The sequence below is a fragment of the Aricia agestis genome, chromosome 18 (genome assembly GCF_905147365.1).
Source record: "Aricia agestis chromosome 18, ilAriAges1.1, whole genome shotgun sequence".
NCBI lineage: Eukaryota > Metazoa > Arthropoda > Insecta > Lepidoptera > Lycaenidae > Aricia > Aricia agestis.
The window spans coordinates 14096512-14120118 of NC_056423.1; the positions used below are offsets into that span (position 1 = coordinate 14096512).

Genomic DNA, 23607 nt, shown 5'->3' on the forward strand with positions numbered 1-23607 from the left:
TTGATATGATCTCAGGGAACCCGAGGGACAAGCTAAATCTGTCTTGGGACCCGCAACGAAATTAATCGGAAGGAAGGTAGGAAGAGTAGGAGAATGGGAATATCCAATTTCCCTCCCCAAGCAAAACGGGAGACAGCCGAAGCGTGACATTAATGCCCGAACAAAGAGAGGAAGCACCACGGGGAAAAAATTATAATAAGCCTAATTCATAAAAATTACCTTTATTTATAATGACAAGCTGGTGTTGGATTGTTTCCAATAGTATTTATGACAAAAACGTTTGAAAGCACGGACATTCTTTGCGCTGTCTACGAGATCATTGTAATATACGACCCTAGGAACACATTGGAGGCTGTTTAACATATCGGTTCTTTCCTCATGCCAGAGATCGCACTCCCAGACATTAATACGATATAATATATTTTGTACGATGTACCATCGAAGAAATTGATTCTTAGGCAGTTTACGGACCTACGTCATTTGGTCGGATTATGTCGATTCATTTTTAGGTGTGATCTCAGGATGGGTTTGACATAACGCGACCAAATTACTTAGGCAGATGCCTATGAATCAAGTCTGATAGTAGTGAACTGTACATACGCATTATCTACCCACAATCAGACAAACTGATTCAGAGGCTGGTAATTTGGTCGGGTTCATTCAAATCCAGCCGACGGACTATCATTGATTTTATATATTAAGTTATAACTCGACTAAATAACATAGATCCGCAATCTGCCTTATACAGGGCCTTATTATTTTTTTTTCACTTTTGTATGGGGAAACTCGTGACGCTCGGGCCCTTACCCATACAAAACTGAAAAAAAATTGGTCTTTCAGCGCTGCTACTTTCACAGTGAGCTCTCTACAAGGAACACGTACACACCCTAAGTTATAATCACTTAGATTTGTTACATCCTGTATATTACACAGCTGAATATAAGCTCTCTTGTTCTGTAGGTAGGGATTATTAACGTTTACATGTAATTCACGGAATTCACGGTACAAAGCATGCTTTCTACTAAGAAAGCGTGTTTTGTACCAAGAAAGCGTGCTTTGTACCGCGAACTCTACTAACGCTTCCTAGTTTTAATTTCAGTACTTACTTTACATTACAAAAGAAAACGTACGCATTTACTGAAGCTGAAACTTTTGAACATCACGACTATCTCGTTTTGATATCGCTGTACTCGTGCGTCGTTGCCGGAATAGGTCCGCCATTAAGTTTTCAGTCGGTCGCCGGCGCGTCGGTCCCGCGTCGGATCCGGCTCGTAATGAATTAATTCCAATTCGGCCCGTTTAATAAGTCTTATACATTATTAGAATCGCTCGCCCAACTTTCAGACACGAATTCATTAGCAGTTCCCTAAAATATTGTATTAACGAGCTTGTCGGATAAAAGTTCATCTATAGACATAAAACAGTTACTTTTGACTTCTATCATGGGGCCGATCGCGCTTAAATCGAACCATAGAAGTATCATATTATAATAAAAAATTTAAATACAGTTTATATTTTATGTAAGTACACAATACAGTGACAAATGAGAAAACAAATTTAACATTTGCTTTTTTATGACTTATTCTTAACTTTCGTTATTCTTTTCGAATGAACTTTATTCCAATGGTAAAGTTTATCTGGTGATTGAAAAATTAGCACTTACTATACAATAATAATGAATTACAAGACCACAGCAACTAATTTTTCCCCATTGATTGGGCACCAGTCACGTATCTGGCAGCCCGATTATCTACGCACACAACAATATTTGTGCATTGTTTTACACACACTACAATATTGTGGTGCCGCATTCGGGAATCTGTGTTTTCTATACAGCGCGGTATCTAGTCGAGCGTGCGCGCGAGACCAATCTAAGGTTAAAGTGTTTTAATAAAACATAAAATTTGTATGGTAATACACGAGCTGCCGAACGTATTTATATATTAAAAGTTTAGATTCTAAGTACTCCATAGTAACTCTTTTTTGTACTAATATCCTGCCAAGCTGACTGCTTTGTCCGGCTTTTCGGTTTAACGACCTGGCAACTCTAATTCTGATTCACACCAGTCCGGATTCTATCAAACAACAAAAAAGTTTTCTTTTAAACGTCAAACAGGAAACGAGAGAAACGACTATAATTTATAAAGTTTTAACAAACATTTAAGACCAAGATAGATTTCTAAAATGTCGTCAGTTTGAATGGTAATAGACATTTCATGAGAATACTAATTTAGTAGTTTTAATATACCAAAGCGGCATCAAAATCGTATTAATGGCGAAATAATTATCAGGATATGGTAGCAACCGACAATGGTCAAAGTTTTCGGTTCTACCCTTTGAGTACGAAAAACTAGCCACAAAGTATACGTTTCCTAGTTCTAACGAAATTTCAGTTCTACCATATCAGCCCAGATAGTTTGCAGTGCCTTTATAACGGGGACCACCTCATTATCTCGCGTTTAAATCCTTTTGACTAATCGCGTCATTATCCTGAAGCTGGCTGCTGGGGCGAACTTTTCGGGTGTCTGTTCATGATCATTACGTGTTGGCAAGTTTCGTTGAGGTAATGGTAATAATGATGTTCGCTCGGGGAAAAGGGGGTACTTACTCTGATTGTTGTGTTTGACTTTCATAACGTTGCGCGAGGTATATTAAATTCTTTGGGGCCTAATCCGACCTTCAGAGGTTAGCCCAAGTTATTTTTTTCAAGTAATAACTTTTTAGTTACAAACTCCCTAAGCATTTGATTATCTACAGGGTGTAACAAAACTAAGTGATAATACTTTAGGGTGTGTACGTGTTCCCTGTAAAGAGTTCACTGTGAAAGTAGCTGCGCTGAAAGACTTTTTTTTTTCACTTTTGTATGGGCAAGCACCCCAGCGTCACGAGTTTCCCCATACAAATATGAGAAAATTTTTTGTTCTTTCAGCGCTGCTACTTTCACAGTGAACTCAAGGATCACATACACACCCTAAAGTATTATCACTTAGTTTTGTAATTTGTTACACCTTGTATACAATGGATTGTTCAAACATGTAGCACGAAGAATGAACAGGGCTACCTTTTTCACACGGGGAAATGCTTTGCCCCTCCCGGTGGATTAGGGGAAATCGGACGAGGTATGTAGGACTCCCCTTAGGATCTACCCACTAAAACTTCATGGTGCTCCACTCCCCGCTTAGGTAAAATTCCGGACACGATAAAAAACTAATCATAACGAAATTGTTTGCTACATATTCCCCGTTTGAATTATTTTTATGTCAATTTTGAACTAAGATGTTAGATAAGTAAAAAAAAAATAGGATTTTGTTGCGATCTAAGCAACGCGTCAAATTGATGGTTAGGGTCGTTTGCTCGGGGGATGGCCTTAACATAGTAATTTTCAATTATATTATGTAGATCTTCATATCTATATGTGTTATCACCAGTCAGTCAAGGTGTGACGACGACGCGCGCCCTCACAAAGCTCGGCTATTAGCTAGTATTACATCTGTGCACCTCCAGCCTGTGATTTCTGAACGTAATTAGATTCGCGAGGTTTATGGCGCGAACTTCAATTCGGAAAATCGAATTTGGAATTTTTATTGCGATCGCGCGGAGCCATTTTTTATAAGTTTATGGACGAAGGTAATACCGGGCACGTTCTTGTTGATATAGTCACTCAGAACACAGGCGTATACTACCTGTTTTCTGCCTACGACTCCTTTTACTAAAGCCAAGGTTATAATATCCCAGGTGTCGTCCAGTAGCCCTAGCACGGCCACCAGTAGAAATGCGAAAGTATAGATAAACTGTGGACATAAACTGGTGTCGTTCCGATCTTTACCGCGGCCAATCGAAACCGACAAAAATTAAATTAAAATGCCCCTATATGATAGACCATAGTATATGTCATAGAGTAGGATATTATTTGAATTTTTGGGAACGAAAAAAGATCGGAACGCTACCTTAAGTTTATCTCCACAGTTTGTCCATACTTTCGCATTTCTACTGGTGGCCGTGCTAGGGCTACAGGTCCAAGGAGTTGAACCTGCATATTTCAACTACGATCTCAAAGTCTTTCGGAAACTGGTTTTTGAAGGAAAAAAGAAACTCTTTTGAATGACGTCTTTTTGGGATGGGTAAAAACTAACGAATGTTAAACTGCGTCAGGACGCATGACCTGATTAAAAATTCGTAAAACGCAGGGAGAGTAGACCACCAGTGCGACATAGGAGATGAAATAATGTCCAACTTATGGCGATGTATAATGCTTGGTATGCCAGCTTCTGCTGTTTCCTTTTCATTTCTACCAGCACTCCCGGCGAGCCGTATTTTCAATTTTTCATAGCATTTTTGGAGAGTTATTCGCAGCATTATTTCAAAGCATTGTAAGATTCTTGAACAACGGTACACCACTGAAATCCAAATGGCACGGCTAAATAAGTTTCCACTTTAAAATATAAGAGTGTTGATTTATATTGGTACAGTGGCTGGCGCCAGTGTTGGTCTTCCACTGCCACTGCACTGGTGGATTCCAGTGCAGTGGGCTGTGGGAGTGGAAACAATTTAGATTGTAGAGCTTACTTGTGAGCCAGAAACCGACAGCGGGAACTCAACACCGAATATGATCTCAAGGAACCCAAGGTCTATTCTAAAACTGTCTTGGGCAAATTAATCAGAAAAAGGCAGTAGTCAGATAGTCTAAAGCCTAAGAAAGGCTACTTTTTAACTGGAAAAAAGGGTTGTAAGGGGGTGAAAATGCGTAAATTTGTTCAAATTAAGTTAGTTCCAAAAATCATAATAGATGGCGCCGTGCCGTCTCCTACATCGCGCTGACGCTTGCTCTAACGTCTTTCTATAAGAGCTGGTATCATCTTACAATACATTTTTGATTTTTTCGATTGTTACTTCTTCATTACAGTCTGTCAAGAAAGTGAAGAATTTAAAAAGTGGCAACATCGTAGTGTCATCCCTTTTTTCTTAGATTGATTGACTTTTCTTAGATTAATTTGGCATAAATATAAGTTAATTTTAAAAAATGAAAAGAGTTATGTGCACACTGCACAGCTGTTTTTGGGTGTTTTGATTTAAGGGGTACCAGGGTTTTTTTATAAAAGCTTTTGACACCATTTTTTTTGACATCGCGCGCTATAAACTGAAGTCGCGGGCAACAGCTAGTTATGTATAATTTTAGTAAACGTAACGTGAAATAAGTAACCTTTGTACCTACTTATGTGTTTCAACTTTCAAGTGCCTGAAATGAAGAAATAAATAATAATATTAAACATGTCAAAGAGGCCTTTTGTGTGGTGGCTGGTGGGACAATGCCCAATAAGAATATCATTATTTATTATGTCAGCTGGCGTTAGCTACTGGAACCAATGTAAAGGCGCCCCAATAAGTTCCAAATCCATAAGTAACAAGTTACAAGTTACGTCGAGCGCTAATTAAAGCGGAGAAATCTTTATAGAGAACATTACTCACGTGCACCAGATATTATGCCGGGAGATCTATTCTCAACGCTCGAATCACGACGGGATTAACTGGCTGTCCCACTCGCGTGGAAGAGCATTGTTATGAGGCCTCCCACACCGGTTTCGGTGATGGTAGCCGGTTCCATTGAAACCAGGCTAGCTACGCAGGAGTGATTTTTTAGTGCCTAAATGCGTTAACAGTACATACTCGTAGCACTCTCTATCGCCTTTAATGTACGAGTCACAATTCTCACAACCCAGAGGGAGTTGGTAACTTGGTACGTATCACGTGACGCCTTGTACGACAACATCGTGTCCATCATCATTATATCCGCCTATATTCGTCCACTGCTGGACATAGGTCTCTCTCGATGAACGCCAAGATGACCGATCTCCTGTTACTCGCATCCAACATGGACTCGCAACTAAACGGAGATCGTCGTCCCACCTAGTTGGAGGTCGACCTATCGTATCCTTACATTTATTAAACAACAATATAACCTACGAGTAAAGAGCCACTCGGGCGCTTTAACACTGAACAGTAGCGGCGCCAGAGGGGGGCGACGCTAGGCGATTGGCCAGGGCGCCGAAGAAAATTCACTTGGGGCGCTGTCGGTGCTAAAACCGGCACTGCCACTGAACCATAGCTACAATGACAGGCGAGAAACGAAACAGTTTTATTCTGTAAGTTCCTGAATAAACATAGTTTTCAGAATATGAACTTAAGGCTGAAATTTAGTTATGCAACTTAAACACACGAAATCTGCACAAGTTTGAAAGACAAAGAATGGAAACACAGATCTGTAGGTTTGGAATTAGCAAAGCCTACAGAAACATACGATTATGAACTGCCACTAGAGTCCTAGATAAGTTTAGTAACTTTATCTAGAACTGTAGATCTTAACACCTTGACATAATTACTAGGGCATGTATTAATATCTACCAAACCATGCATAACACTACTACTATCCTCTTGTAATGTTTTTTATTATTATTCTAAAACCACTCTCACACTCCTACTCAATACCAATCTAGCCCTTAAAGTTCTCATCGTCTTAAGTCTTTAAGGTGGTATTTAACTATTATTAGTTTGATATCAAGAGCTTGTAAGTTGTAGCGCTTAAGTCGAGATCTGTCGATACCTAAGAAACAGCCTCCCAAGTAACAGTTTCACAAATCACAGTACAATTGAGTGCCGAGATCTAAGAATTCTATTTAAACTGAGGCGTGATTCGTTAATTAATGTTTTTGCACTCAGTTGATACCTACGCAATAAGTACATAAATAGGTACGGTACCAAAATACATCCTAATAACGATCTTGGGCATGTTAGCTGTAGGAACGGTTTATGAATTTGGGCCACCGAAAACATAATATTTAAACAAGACTTTAACGTTTTTAAGTACATTTTTGCGAAGTTTTAGGTACCAGTAATGCGAGCGTAGAACGCCCGTAGCCATACATCAATTACGGCGAAAAACGCTAAGCCGTCCCCGGGGCCCCGTCGTGTCTATCGCCCCGGGCCCCTGCCGAATGCCCCGGGCCCCGGCCGGGATGCCCCGGGACCGCCCCGCTGACTTGACGATGTATGACGAGTGGTGTAAGACGCAGGAGGAAGCGAAGTTGCCTAGACAGGAGGAAGTGAAGTTGCCTAGACCCTAGAGTCTAGGCCTAGACTACATGAAGTTGCAGCAGACGACGTGTCGCAGCGACACTGCTGGTTTCTATGTATTTCTATGAAATACCCTCCGCAGCTAGCGACACGAAGCTAGCGACAGTCATTCATAGAAATACATAGAAATCAGTATTCAGTAGTGTCGCGACGACACGTCGTCTGCAGTTGTAGCCTGTCTCGCGCGGTTTCAACTGGTTGGATTCATACGCGCCCGACCGAAAACGGTTTGGCGGCTACACCACGAGATGACAAGCTGCAAGTAAATGACAGACCCTTTTTAAATAAAATATATCATTGCATTTGTTTGTGATCTCGTGCCAGTTTAGCGGCCAAATCGCGCGTTTGCGCCGCCGCATGTATATCCAGTCTAGTGCTATTGAACGAGTTTCGCTGACCAAGCTGCTAGCCAGGAAATTCTCTGAATATTGCGGAAGCGCTTGCTTGTAACCCATCGATCGTGGAATAACGAGACACAACAGCTTATCTATTGTTATCGCGGCCGGATGCGGCCGCTTAGGGCTTCATGAATTAAAGCAGCAGCAGACATACATTTTCGTCACGTGATAAAGCAGACTGCCTCTAATACGCCACACCGACATCTATAAGAATTTTCGATACTTGTCCTAAATATATAGTTTAACATTAATTGTTACCCACCCCAAAGAAGTGTACTGGAGAAGTGTCACAACGCTGCAATCACTTTTAATTTCAGAATTTAAGTAAAAACTTATTAACCGACTTCAAAAAAAGGAGAAGGTATACAATAATATTATCTTCGCTTTTTTTATGTTTGTCCGAGGATAACCTCACCGCTACAGTACCGATTTTGGTGATTATTTTTTAGTTGCAAAGATGATATTTCGAGAGTGGTCCAATGATAAGAAAATAGTATTAAAAGTCGTTTTTCTTTTGTCAAAATTATTTAGCAGGCACAGCTTGAATAAACCGCTACCTCCCGCAGCCTGAGCCAGGCGAATTAGCTTACAATAGGCTGTCGGCGGGCACCATGTTGTTACATTCACACAAACTCATGCCTCACTTACTTTTATTTCTTCCGTTCATTTCCGGACAAATAATTAATTAGGTATTACAAGTACTTATTTTTATAATTTTCCTACAAGTATTATATTTGGCTCAAAGAATAGTCCAAAAAAGGTATAATATAACCTAAGAAATTTCTTCAGAAATGTGTTCAGGATGCCCAGAAGGTAAACATCCTAAAAATCCCCCCCCTTCGGGAGGGCGCCGAGGTGGCGGAGACGGAAAAAGTTCTCATTTGTTACTTTTTTTGCTCGTATAATCTTTAAAGTTTTATAAAACAAAATAAAGATTTAATGGCATATTATAACTTGTCTGTGGCCATAGAAAATCCAATGATTTGAATACTGTGAATCACAATAGGGAACAGTACGCAAAGGTCGGCCGAAGCAGAAGTAGTTAGTACTACTAAGTAGTAAGTACTAGCACACAGTAAATTATCCGACCTAAATTCAAAATGTTGCACACGTCATAATATTATGAATATTGACAGAGACGTTGCCACTTGCCAGACGTCGAACAAAACTGTTTGTTTACTGTCTGTGCTGGGGCTGCCTGTAGCATGAAAACGTTGCAGTACAGTTCGACAAGGCTGTTTATGAACGAGAGTTTATGGCGAGAAAAGGAACTACGTAACGCTTCTATCATACAAAAACTTCATTTTTGACAGCTCTCCTTTACCAGCAGCGTCCATTGACACATTAATTTAAAGCCTTGGAATACTGTAATATAATACAATATTGGTACTATTGTAACTAATATAATTTTTGTAAACTGTGTATAACATTTGTTACGGACCTACGGACATATAGTGCCATCTGGCATCAAACCAGCGAAACTATCGAGTGAACACAGACAACATGAATCCCACTTTTCAAACTTTCTGGAACTCGTCTCGCCCATATAGGTAGACGGGCCAGTAATTCAGTTTAGTCTGAGGCTCAGACTAAACTGAATTAATGGCCCGAAGATCGCTCAGGCTCTGAGCGATCTTCGAGGCGACTTCGAAGTGAAAACAGGACGTGATCAATAATTATAGTGAGTGAACCAGTGAACCTACGACTCGGCTACGACCTAGGACAGTGATAGTGTTTGGACCTAGTGCTTAGTTGTGTCTTGTATGACACTTAGTGAATAAAGTCTTCAAGTGAGTCAGCAGGTCTTTCTCTCCAAATCCTTCGAACCCTAGCACGTAATAGTATCATAAGACGTGTATCATAATTCATAACTAATAAGTCATAACTTATAGTGATAAATCATAAAACTAAATAATATATTTTGATATACTTACTTATTTGAGTTTGACGTAACTGTTCGAAATGTAGTTTATTAAGAATTACATTTCGAACATTAAAGTTCAATATATCGAGTGCTGTGTAGCTGTATGTACCTATGTATGGTGTATGTTGTGTATCGCCGGCGGCTGTATCGCGGTAATTAGTACATATATCACGTGGTAATTATTATACTACCAATTGTTCATCATTACTACTAAAATTTTAGAAACCTTGATGAAAATCAGTCCTTTCTTATTTGGATGCTACGAGTGACGAGTGACGATAAATCATACCAAACTCAAACACACGCACAAGCAAACGCGATACGACAGTACGCCTGTCGGCGTATGGGCCAGGCCACAACAGTGCGTTGCGGTGCGGCGTCGCTATAGACTACGACTAGATTAGTTACAATATAATAATAATTTTGGTTGTGGCAGTTGGTACATCTATTACGACAGGTCACGGGACATAATAATTATATTCCTTCGTTAGTCCAAAGTCTAAACCAACTTTTCCCAAAGTGGACGATAACGCCCCCTTGTGGGCGTTGAAGGCCTAAAGGGTGTGGAACCCAGAAAAATATTGGGGCGTATATTTTTGATACTAACTTCTACAGTGTAGGTTCTGGAGCAGGGGTCACCGATTAGTTTCGCTCGGGATCCATTTTAAGAAATGAAATGACCTTCGCGGTCCATACATTTTGAAAAAAATATATAATTTTTCATATTAATGAGAAAAATGAAAAATTTTGTTGCTTGTTTGGAGTGAAATAGGTGCAAGCTGTTGACAAAATCCTGAGGATCTCCATCAGTGAGGCGAGACCGAAATTTATTTTTAACGAAGTTCATCTTCGAAAATGCTTGGTCCGCACACAATGGGTCCGGCGCGGCTGTTCGGATGCGGACTGCGGTCCGCCATTTAGTGACCCCTGCTCTGGAGCATCTCAAACAAAATATAAATATTGAATGCACTAAATAACCTCATATTAAGGTAAAAAGTAAAAACCATTCTCATACTCCTATAGCTTAACCGCTGTAAAGTCGACCCTCGTAGCATACTAAATGTATGCTACGAGTATGCTACGAGGGTCGACTTTACAGCGGTCAAGCTTTAGTATTCACAGCGATCCTTTCAGTTACCTTTATAAAGTTCCAAGAACACTGGCCGGGGTTCTCAAACCATATCCTGTGATCGACCCCTATGAGGTTGGCCTTAAGAACTATATTCGCGTGAAACGAAGCTAAGTGGCAGGTTGAGAGTATTAATACGCTTAATTAAAATTGAATCTCCAACTTTTGATGTCGGAACGAAATATCTGCTCCATAATTAAATGTTATTAGGGACTGAAATCACTTTAAAATCATTTGAATAACGAATTTATACTCGAGAATTTCGAAGTTCAATTTTTGAATTATGTGTTTCTGTTCGATTTGCAGTAGGTAAGTACTTCCATCCTTTTTTATGTAAGGTTAAAGACGAATTATTATATCGGAGTGTCCATGCTCTGTGGACTCAAGACTTTTGTAATGTATTAATGTGGATTTTCTTAACAAAAACCAATTTCGTTATTTACACAACAGACTCAATATGATGGTAGTGATAAGTCACGCGCTACGCTGCAACCTCACCGCTCACCAGACGAGAAAATATTAATATTGTTACGTGCTAGGGTTCGAAGGATTTGAAGAGAAAGACCTGTTGACTCTCTTGAAGACTTTATTCACTAAGTCTCACAGAACTAAGCACTAGGTCCAAACACTAATCACTAGGTCCAATCACTATTCACTAAGCACTATCACTGTCCTAGGTCGTAGCCAAGTCGTAGGTTTCACTGGTTCACTCACTATAATTGATCACTTGTTTTCACTCCGAAGTCGCCTTGATGATAGCTCGTATCGAACTGAATTGTCGGCCCGTTCTCCTCCTGCGACTATTTATATGGGTTGAGGCGAGCCCTAGACTGTACGCGAACATTTCTTCCCGAATGTACACAAATCGTGTAAACAAGTAAACAAGTGTTGGACTTTTCTAGAAGGTACACGCAGGTAAACATACACCTAACGTCATCTAGTATTGAGTAGACGATTTATGTTGTCTGTGTTCCCTCGATAAGTTTCGCTGGTTTGACGCTAGATGGCACTAACAACAATATTAACAATTATCATTATTACTTTAGTGCTTGTTCCTTTACAAAAACACCGAAAAAGGCTTAAAATATACTGAAATATAATGGCGCAATTTCACTGGTCGATAAGGTCCGCATGCGGGGTGCGGGACATTTTTGAAACGCATGCCACGAGTTACGAATTACGACCATTGCTACGAGTACGACCAATGAAAATGCGCCATTAGTTGTTATCTCGGCTACAGGTTTACTGTACGAGTTAACGACTAATGAAAATGCGCCATCGGGATAATAATAAAGTACTTACACAAATTTAATTTAAATTAACTTAAGTAAAAAATAATTACTTAGGTTATAAATTTTAATGAGATATGACTTATAGTACGGGAGCCCTAGAACATTTTTTTTTGTGATTACTAACAAGCAAATTTTTTGTAGTAGTTAGTAGCTACATTTTGACAAGACGAACAACATTTTTATTTTCGAAAAATCTTGAAAGTGTTTGGTACTACTAATATATATTCTATGAAAGTGGTAGCTAACAGAGATAGAAAGGTGGTAAAGTAAATTAAAGTACTTAATCACAGAAAAAAATGTTCTTGGGCTCCCTCACTATTAGGTATGAGTTATCTTTAAATGAGTCTTATAACACAATGAATTTCTATTACATGAAGCTAAATCGATTCAGCGGGATAGATGGAAAGACAAAAACAATTTTCGCATTCGTATTCAGTAGTAGATAATATGCATGACATGATAGTGCCGATGCTTTTTAAAGCCGCATTAAATATCAGACGATAGTTTCCGTCCTGAATATGTCTTAGTTCAATTTCCAAAAGGATTTTCAACACGGCGATTCGTGAGTTCGAAATTTGCAATTGTGGTCCAATGCATTGCAATTTGCGCTCTACTGGGAACAAATAAGGTCGGTTACCACTCGGCGGGGGTGTAAAAGCTGGATTGGTGAATTATTCGGTTGGCAGCACTGCGCCGGAGATATTTTTATTAAACTCTCAACTCAATTCTTGTGTTAATTATTTTATATTATATTTTATTGAATTTCACTGTGTACCAATGTTTAACAGCAATTCGCTTTACAACATCAACAAAACAATTACTTTCAACTGTAGATTTAACCCCTTGTATGTAGGTAATTAACAATAAAAAAACTTACAATGAATAAGCAAAGTAGGTAAGTAAGTATTTAATATTATAAAGGTCTTTGGCTGTTTTAACAAGGTCTACTGAAAAAGGAGAAAAAGTGCATGTTGATGAATCTCACAGTCACAACTCAAGTCATACGACAAACAGACGAAAGTTACTTACCTATAATAATAATTATTATCTCCGAAATCGGAGACAAAATTTTAACGACTGTACTTCTGTCCAGTCAGCTCCAGTGCCGTAAATAGGGCGGTGCTACCGGTGCCCAGACACAGACGTAGACTCTGGGGGGCGCAAGAATGGCCAGACCAGGCAGACTCTTATTCTGTCGAATTGCTCCCGATAAGTATTTCCCGCTGCGCCCCAGAGATGTTTTCCAATGTAGTAAAAAAAATCTCTACAGCCGAACATATTACCTTCTCCTTTTTTGAAGCCAGTTAAAAAACAAGGGTGCAGTTTGAGTTCAAACTCGCACAGGGCACAAAAAAGGCTATTTACAGCACTGGTCAGCTCGTCTTGTTGCCACTCCGTCAACCTAATTGACCCTCTACAAGATGGGCCAGCGCTGGCCGATCGAATGGCGCATGCGATGGCTATGCAATGGTCGTGTTCAGTTGTGATCTAAACGATGTTCAAGATGGACGTGTAAACATTGCAAATTGCGGCAATGCAAAACGTGCATTTTTAATAATTTATGACTTCACCAGATGACCCGGTGAACTTCGTATCACCTCCCTCCTAATATGAACCTTCTCTTGAATTCTAGGAATAATTATTTTGAGACTAAAATTAAAATAATGGTTTATGGTAGTGATGATGATGACAATGATGAATGTAATAATAGCATAATATTAATATTCTTTCCTTTCTTAAAACAACGCTGAAACTCCCGAACTTGTATCTTTAAAAAGTCGGGAGTTATGTATAATAATGTAAAAGCTATAATTATTATTGTCAAGTTTCATTAATATCCGTTCAGTAGTTTTTGAGTAAAAGAGTAACAAACATCCATACAAACTTTCGCCTTTATCATCATGTATTTGTCCTTGAATTACCCATACTTTTATAACAAAGAATAATCAATTAAAAAGACCTCTGTAAAAAAAGGGATTCCTATTTTGCCAACAGAGGAGAGTGATTTAAGCTTCATACACTTTAATTTGCCCATAGCTTATATGAAATGTATTTATGGTACATATTTAATTTCGCGTCAAAAACCATTTTGTCGCTACGCCCTTTCCATTTTTGCTGTTCCATTGCTTGTTTTCTATGAGAGGTTACTTTAACGCGGCGTCACCTGTCGCAACTCGCGAATTATGAGTTGTAGTGCTAGTACTAAGTAAACTGTAGGTACATACTTCTTATTAATCTGTGATGGATCATTTTTAAGTGGACGTGGCTGCAACAAGATGCAGTCCAGTCGCAACAACCATTAACCGCCCCCTAAAAAGGAGGTTCTATGTTCGACCGTGGATATTTTTATGTTTGTTTAAAGCGGGCTCCACATTCACGGGCGCTACGGGCCATGAACACGACGCGGATAAATACGGCCCTCTACACTCGCAATCTACGCATTTACATTCGCGCATTTGAGTAAAATGGATGTTGAAGTCATTGTTGCTGCTGCTCTTACATAGTGTGCTTATCAAAATGTCGCGGGTCAAAAAACCGACACCGGACGGGAAAAGCCGAGAAGCGCGAACGCGAAGCCGCGAAATCCTCCACACTCGTGGCTCGCGGGCTTTCGCGCCGCGAGTGTGAAGTCCGCATAACGATTGGCGCAATTTATAAAACGATTTTTTTTTCTTCTTTTACCCTCTACGAACGCACGAGAACGCAATATTTGATTAGAGTCGAAATTACGTGACTCCCAGCGGGTATCCTGCGTACTTGTTGAATGTAATGTTTTTGGTACATCCACAAATAGGATTTAGCCCTTAGCTCAGACAAAATAAAGAATTTTTATTTGGCCCTTAGGCCGTTGATTTAAGAGGTAGAATTACCGAACGAACTGTAATAACTTGCCGTTGTGGCAACATTTGTTGTCCTAATGTTTTTATTTATCACAGATTTTCCGAGAAAATTCGAGTTACGAGCGATCGCCCACATTTGAACATGGCTTAAAACTTTGTTTAAAGTTTTCGCCTACGTAGCATTCAAGTTGTATGATTATTATCGCTGGAGAGGCTAATGCATTCTCCTTAAGATTACGCTTCAATACCCTGCTTCGCCCTGCGATTACTTAGCGGTAGAAAAGTAAAGACACTTACCGAAAGGGGGAACTGGCTCGGGGGGGTCGCCTGAAGTCGCCGGTCAGAAAAACTATCACACCACATTTGCCAAGAAAGATTGAGCACAATTCAGTAAGTAAACCTCTAGCAAGGTTATTTTATTTTCAGTTCCGAGTTATTATTTCAGAAGCGCGCGCACGCCATACTTTTCAGGCGGACATTATTTTCTCGACTGCGCTCGCGCTTGTAATAATTGGCCGTTGACGGGTGGCGATTCACGTGATTGGCGCGTAGGGACATTTGAATATGGAAGGAATTAGAAGGTAGATTTTAGGCTTTTGTCAATACAAGTATCTAGTACCTACTTATGCTATAGCTACCTAGTAGTGATTTAGAACTTGCGAGTTTCAAAAACTTTATGATACTAGGCACTAGCCTTCTGTCTATACTCTATGCCAGTTATAATCAACCTGCGGCCCGCCGGCACTTCATCAATGCCCCGCCTGATAGTAAGCCATTTAGAAATTCACGCCTACCGGCAAATTATTGCAGTCACTACGACTTTGTTCTATTTTGCCGGTGAGCGTGAAATTCGAAGCCACTGAAAAAGCCCCGGCGGGCCGTGCTGCGTACACCTACAGATTAGAATGGAAAGACAGTGCCCTCGGCCGAGCACTTACTACAAAACATTCCGAGTTGGCTAAGCCACAGAATATATATTAGTAGTACGCTAAGCGAGAAAATGGCGAAACAGTGCGTCTCGCCATTTTACTCAGTATGTGTGGTCACGGCATTTAATGCTTTAAATTTTTTATATCAATATCCGGCCCTAAAGCCTCTAATTATGCAAATTTAAAATTGTTAGTCACCCATTTTTTTCACTTACGTCTTCAAATATGACACAAAATAAAAAATATGAAAATTTAGTTTCAGATAATAGTTTATGCAACTAAAGGAAAAATACTCCCCTAGTCATAAAACGCCGAATAATCCAGGGTCTACTTGTCCTCTTCTGGCACGTTATAAAAGTCACTTGACAAACGCAGACAGCGGACTTTGCATAATTTTATGATCAGTCATAACTTATCATAAAATTATGCAAAGTCCGCTGTCTGCGTTTTGCGTGAACAAGGGAAAGTAAAACAACTCATATTATACAATATTTTATTTTTACATTTAGTACAAACCATGTAAAAAATTCAAGTTATCAGAAAATCAGGCAGTACAAAAATACTGAGCTCTTTTCAGTTCAGATCCAACTTCATCATAACGTGAACAAACAAACAAACGGTAACTGATGCTAAACATCTATAATAATATGATCCTCCGGCTTTTTTAAAGTCGGTTAGTCATTTACTCGCCAACTGTCAAATGACTACTAAGTATAAAACACAGTTTTTTCCAGCAGTCTAATGTCTATATTTTTAAAAGTAGATTGGATTTTGATGCAGTTTTTTAGTTATTTACCGGAAGGTTTAGTACAATAATAATCTTATATATAGAAATGGATTTTCAAATGTGTTAGTCGTGCTAAAACTAGAAAACCGCTGAACGGATTGGGCTGATGTTGGTCTTAAAATATTCGTAGAAGTCCAGGGAAGGTTTTGAAGTGACACGAAGTTCACCGGGACAGCTAGTCTATTAAATAAAAATGAATTCTTAATTTCGTTAGTCTCGCTATAACTGGAGAACGGCTGAATCGATTTTGCTGATTTTAGTCTCAAATTAATCGTGAAAGTCCACGGAAGGTTTATAAGTGACAAGAAGTTCACCGGGACATCTAGTATTAAATAGCAGAAAAATACTAATCATTGTAAGGGATCATCGCAAGTAATCGTGCGAAGAAAATATAATATTTTTGTGCATTTTATTATCTTTCTTCATCGTTTATATACCTCCACCCTCGTTCACAAATATCAAGTAACGTTTAAATGTTTACGTTGCCATCAAGTTGTTTCTGAACAGAGTACACTAAAATTCATATAAAAAAGTTTAATAGGACAAGCGTAAATGCATCTCAAACCGGAGCCAAGCTTAGTGTTAGTCTCTAGTTGTTAGGGGTCAATACTAATATATCTTCCGACCGGGAATATAAAAATATAGGGTGTAACAAAACAAAGCGATAATGTATAAAGTTCACTGTGAAAATGGCAGCGTTGAAAGAGTTACTTAACTCTCTTATGCGCAAATTCTTGACGCTGGGGCGCTTGCCCATACAAATCACAAAATATGCTCTTTCAGCACTGCCACTTTCACAGTGAACTCTATACAGGGTGTAACAAAAATAAGTGATAATAATTTAGGGTGTGTACGTGTTCCTTGTAGAGAGTTCACTGTGAAAGTAGCAGCGCTGAAAGACCAATTTTTTTTTTCACTTTTGTATGGGGAAACTCGTGACGCTCGGGCCCTTGCCCATACAAAAGTGAAACATTTTTTTCGTCTTTCAGAGCTGCTACTTTCACAGTTAACTCTCTACAAGGAACACGTACACACCCTAAAGTATTATCACTTATTTTTGTTACACACTGTATATAAGCAGCACATACACATACTGAAGTGTTATCAATTTATTTTGTAACACTCTGTACATTAACATGGAGTGTGTTTGTTGCAACAACAAAAACCCTTGCTTTTTGATGTTATATATTGATGATAGATGTTATATATAAAAATATATTTAATTCAACATGAAAAAGCAATTTAGATAATAAAATCTAAAATGAATTATCGATATCTCAATAAGCTTTCTCCAATTGTTCTTCATATATCACCGGCCGGTCTCTATAACTATCGGGCTGTACATCTCCGCAGCTTTTTGTAAAAAAAATGTCAATCGACAAAGGCAGACAGTTGATAAATATTACAAACTTCCAACTTTTGGCTTTCGGTCAATGTTTAGAGTACAACTTTTAATCTCAAAGAATGTGAGTATACATTTAATTCATTGTAAACGTCAAAATGGTTATTTCAAGTGGAATCACATTCAATTATTTTCACTCGAAATAACCATTTCGACAGTCGCAGTATTGACTCGCTGCTTTTAAGTAAATCTTTCAAAAATTTACAGCATCGTATAAAAGGCGAAACAGCAGTCTAGCTCAATTCTTGTGGAGACTTAATCTTAATACTTTATTCGTTCAATATACATATGAATTAATTTTACAACTACATAGTCGATTAAATACATTTTTGTAAAAAAAAAACAGCGCCTAATGATTTATAAATTTTTGGGCAAAACGAGATCAAATCTCAATAAAGCGTTTAAAACGAAAACTGGAGCTCATCGCCTCGCTAGAAACAGCGAGCTTGTTAATAGCGATTATATCGGGTCTTCTATTATTGCGCTTCAAGTAGCTTCACACGGCGCGCTCCGAAACACTACCCAGTACACTGGTTAGCGCTCGTGACGTTATGTAGGCGACACCATATTGTACTGGTGTGCCACTGGTAAGACATTGGATAGTAATGACATCGCAACAGTCATATACGCAAATGCATCGTATATTTCAGACCGAACTGAACAATATGGCGTCGATTCTGGACGTCACGAACACAGTCCAGTATACAGGGTAATATTTCGGAACACACCCACCAATTAAGTTCAAAACATGACAAAATTACGGCACCTATTTATTTTTAACTTTTTACATTTGAAACTTTAAAATAAATAACGACTTCAAAAGACCACGACCATACTTTTGTCAGTTTTTGGACATTTTTGGCACTCGTCATGGAGTTAGTTCCCGATAGAAGTTACACACAAAATCAGTACAGAACTTACAATATTACATAGTTACTATGTATTAGTAAATGCAAACTATACAAGCTCATTAGAACGCTTCGATTAGTACAACTTAAATTAACAATAAATATTTCACTTTCAAATAAAACTAAAATCTGACAATAAATACTACTTTCCAAAAAACAGTTTACATAATATTTGAATAGTAATTTATACAAAATATTTTCAATAGGGAGCAATATTTAACACTAACGCCGATATACAGTACTACTCAAATAAAGTACATTTTTCTCAGTTATATGGTGTTATGTTTTGACAAAACACACTTTACAATACATTACACTATCTTTTTAGAAGACGTTTGTGAAGTGGGTAAGAAATATTTGTGAAAATATTCTTTTTTTGTACAAATGGACCAGGACCGGGAAAATTATTTGAGATTTGCGACCAAAAAAATGTGGATGTTATATAATAATGTAGCTAAAGTTATATTTACTTTAACTGCTTATTCCATATTTCCGGTCCTAAGACACTATTTATGCAAAAAAACGAACATATTCAAAAATGTTACTTAAGAAGCGCTTACACGGGCAATAATTACGGCAATAATTGCTCGGCGACACGAATGGAGCGATCTGGAGCAATTAGTGGAGCAATATGGAGCAATTGATTTCATATCGCTCAAATATTCGATGGCCACATCACTCAATATTGTATTGCGTAATATTGCTGCTTGTTGCCGCAAATTGCTTGATGTAGTCGTGAGGTCAAAGTTGACGAGAATTGACTGGAGTTGAGCAATTTTAGTTGCCCGTATAAGCGCAGCATTAGAGCCAGTTGCGTCGATGCAGCGCTGCCGTTTGACGCATAGCCGGCCGGACGCAGCGCGCCGTGTGAACACCTTGGTTATTTGTATGTAAAACAACGCAACGGCAGCGCTGCGTCAACGCAACGCGACGTGTTGACAAGCTCTCACGGACAGCAGCCCGAGATGAAGCGGGAGGGGGTGTTGACTGTTGGCGTTAAGACTGCTTCGTAATAACGCTGCAATGACGCAGCGCCCGTGTGGCCGGCTATGCGTCAAACGGCAGCGCTACGTCGACGCAACGCTGACGCAACGCGCCGTGTAGACTGGTTCTTACGCACTTCATCCACTTACGTCGTAGTTTATGGGTGTGTGTCACATTTTGTGTACTACAAATAGAACTGTGTTCACGTCCGATTTGAACTTCAACAAGTATTATATACCATGCTTGGTCCTCGCCTGGTACCGAACAATATGCACTGTAACTACTTACCATATTAAAAAATAATTGATTGATTTAGCTTTAGTGCTACTTAGCTAACTTGAAAAACGAGGACTTAGGCTCGATTCATATACGGCCGTTCGGCCGAGCGGTTCGGCCGCTACACCACGCCGGTATTTACATACAATCGCTCGTGACCTCGCGGCGTAGCGGCCGAACGCATATAGCTCGACCCTTAAACGTGTAGACCATTTTATGACTGTAGGAATAAGTATGCAACTGCAATTACAAAAAAACTATCGACGTTCAAATCGGAGCTGGACGTGGCTGAATGTCAGTGGGGGGAGGGGAGGAGGGCGGGCGGAGTTAGGCGGGCACGTTCCATATGCGCGTGTTGGCGTCCTGGCCAACGGAGGCGAGCGTGGCGTCGTCCAGCCAGCACAGGTCCGTGATCTGGCTCTGCGGGTGAGCATCTGGAACACGATACATGATTATTAATAATTATTTATTTTCTCATCATAATATACTCAGTTCAGTATTTGTGGGGAGACTGGAGTTTTAAGTAGCGTCCTGTTTGTCCTGGCTGCACCCCACGCAGTTAACGCGCGCCGTGTGAGCCCCCACTCGCGGCGAATACAACGTGTGACACTCACTCTTGATGACGGTGTGCTTGGCGGGCGCGGCGAGCGACCACACGATGAGGCTGGTGTCGAGCGAGCCGGACGCCACGCGCGCGCCGTCCGGGCTCCACCCCACGCAGTTCACGCGCGCCGTGTGGAACCCCCACTCGTTCTTGTGCGCCAGCTGCGAAATAAAACGTTATGTTTAATCCCTCCGTCATCCGGGACCAGTGATTTAGAGCGTGCTGCGTGGCTCTCGACCGGGCCGTGTCGACTTTGTTAGCGATACATTGGGACAAGCTTGGGAAGAGTCAAAGGATGCCTAGGTATTTTTTGTGGAGGGACCGGTCTCACCCTTATTAACCACAGGTGGGGGTTCTTTTATCTCTCTAAAATACTTATTTTTCGCCACAGAAGTAGTAGTGGATACTTTAATACTGGGAGATACTTTAAATATATCGGTATTTTACTTAAAATATCGATACCTGTATCGATATTTTTATCGTTTCTTTTATATACCGGTAAAAAGTTATCGGTAAAATGATCGATATAAATATCGATACCGTATTCGAGGCGACGCGCGTCGTTGCCAATTGAACGCCGCGCGGCGGTGCACGGAGCGGCAACTAGCAAGAGCGCAGCGCGAGTACGAGTACTATATTTTTGTGTCTACTGTCACTTTTAAATCTTGAAAATCGTCCGTTTTTGGGAATACAGGGCCTTAAGCATTAGTTTTAGTTTTGTTTATAATTTGTGTAGTAAGGTATTTTACTTTAACATAATGTCCGAAAGTCGAGCACCGAGTCCAAAACCTGAGGTCGCCTTGGAGGAGGATGAGTCACAAATGGACTGTTTTTGTCCACCGCCGCCTGCCCCGTCTGGCCCGGTTACTAGGTCAAGCAAAAGAGGGGCAAACAAAACCCGCTGCTGCACAGCAGCAAGCTCACGCGCTGCTGTTTCTGATGATCACGATGTAATTCCTACTGGAGTCCTTTTTAAATTTATAAAACCCTTCGATGGGTCCCGAGAAAAACTTCATTAATTTATAACAAACTGCGATAGTGCAATTAATCTCGGAAATGATAACCAAAAAAATATCATATTTTAATTTATCCATTCCCTATTACAGAGCAAGGCTGAGAGTGCAGTATCTATTAAAGAATTTTGTAACAGGTCCCAATTAAAGGAATTTTTACAAACCCACTTGGAGAGAAAAAGCATTATACGCATTTACTTGGAGAGTTACAAAATTGCAAACAATTACCTAATGAACCAATTCACCAATATTCATTAAGAATCGAAACCTCACTATCAAAATTACTGACTGAAATTTCAATTGCTAGCAAGTCAAAGAAAAAACTCCCACGTAGAATAGCCTCCATGGAGGATTTAGCCTTACACACGTTTTTATTAGGACTCAAACCAAATATTTCAAACATGGTTAGGTGTAGGAACCCTCAAAATCTGAACGAAGCCATTAACTTAGCGTTAGGCGAAGAAAAGATTCAAAATATGCTTCAAAAGAAAATTCCAACACCAATAAATCCAACAATCCAACGTATTCGTCCACCTCTATGCCACAGACTGTACTTTGCAGATATTGCAAAAACCCAGGTCATAGCATTTAGATGGTCCGGCCATTACACATATCCGTAGTTCGCAAAGTGCGAAAGAGGCTTGGGATTCTCTTAAGAATGCCTATGAAGACCGCAGAATGGGACGTAGACTTGCGCTAGAAGCGAAGACTATATCGGATGAGTCTCTCTGATTACGATAAGTACCTGGATGACCGAGCTTTGCTCGGTATAGCAAACACTCATTGACTTCGTGTTACTTAACAACACCATCTGCTGGAATAGCTTTAGCTGTTGTTGTGTCGTTAAAGCAATTACCGTAGTTGCACACAGTGTGCCATTCAAAAGATAATTTTAAAAAGTTACTGCTCCCAAATATCAATCTCTCTAACGATCATTTACATCTAGGGCTACGATACATGGCATTTTAAATGAAGCAGTTGCACTAAATCAGTATATTGCTGCCCTCATAACGAAGAGTGCAATAAGTCGAGTTTTTGGGCAAATTGACTTAAGACCATATCCGTAATCAGGAAAACGAGCTCTATATTTTCGCCTTAGACGTCTTTTTTGTATCTTCAGTAGTTTCGGTTCTGTTGTTTATCATAACTGCAATATCTAATGCTACGATTTGCAAGTAGCTAATCGTAACCGAAATATCTTGAGTTATGACTTGAATAGCTTTGATATTTTGTAATATTACATAAAATAACCGCAATAAATCCAGTTATTGCACTTATGACTAGTACGTTTTATAAATTTTAGGCACATTTACTAGTCATAAGCGCAAAAAGTTAGAGAGTAATTGCAGTTATCATAAGGAAAGTTATTAAGTACTTAAAATGTTTAGCTTACTAAATGTATAATACTACTATATACTTGTGGATGCTGTAAAATTGTCAAATTTGAAGAAAAACATGGTAAAAGTGACTACATCAGATTTTTACTTTAATCAAGACCTATTGTCTCAGTACAAAATTAGAAACGCACAACCATGAATATACTTAAAAAATATTTTGGCAGTCAAGGCTGAAAGGGGACAATTTTTATTGAAAATCAAAGAAAAATATGCAGCTGATTGGAGAGAATAGGCATGATGACAAATTTTTTTTCTTATCGGTAATTGAAAGACACTTAAAAAATAGAAACATCGTTAAAAGAATGACTCTGATAGCTTAAAAATTCACCAAGATATGACAATTCAAATATCTCATAAAAAAACCTGCCCGAAACGCTCCATACAAAGTGCTACGAAAGTATGACGTCAGTCTTTCGTAGTTTGTATGCATCGGGAGACAACTTTGTTCGACAGATATATTAAATATTGCGTTTATGAAAGTGGTTTCATAACAAAAGTTGCTTTTAATTGCATAAGTTATCGAATTGTATACAAATATTAAGAAATTTAACTGAAAAAAAATTTGACTTGAATATCCAATTTTGAAGGCGCATAAC

The 23607-nt window shown here is 39.3% G+C and overlaps 2 protein-coding genes across 2 annotated transcripts in view; both read right to left on the bottom strand.

Annotated features, from left to right (window-relative positions):
* LOC121736088 (chitinase A-like) overlaps window positions 1–15202 on the bottom strand; it is an 84376-nt gene extending 69174 nt beyond the window's left edge. Inside the window, exon 1 of the mRNA XM_042127149.1 lies at window positions 15009–15202. The gene's annotated coding sequence lies outside the window, so the exon portion shown is untranslated. The remainder of the gene's footprint in view (window positions 1–15008) is intronic.
* A 4622-nt stretch (window positions 15203–19824) lies between these two features.
* LOC121736086 (actin-interacting protein 1) overlaps window positions 19825–23607 on the bottom strand; it is a 111033-nt gene continuing 107250 nt past the window's right edge. Inside the window, exons 12-13 of the mRNA XM_042127146.1 lie at window positions 20612–20762; window positions 19825–20431 (exon numbers count right to left, since the gene is read on the bottom strand). Coding sequence (XP_041983080.1) covers window positions 20325–20431; window positions 20612–20762 — 258 coding nt within the window. The 3' untranslated portion in view covers window positions 19825–20324. The remainder of the gene's footprint in view (window positions 20432–20611; window positions 20763–23607) is intronic.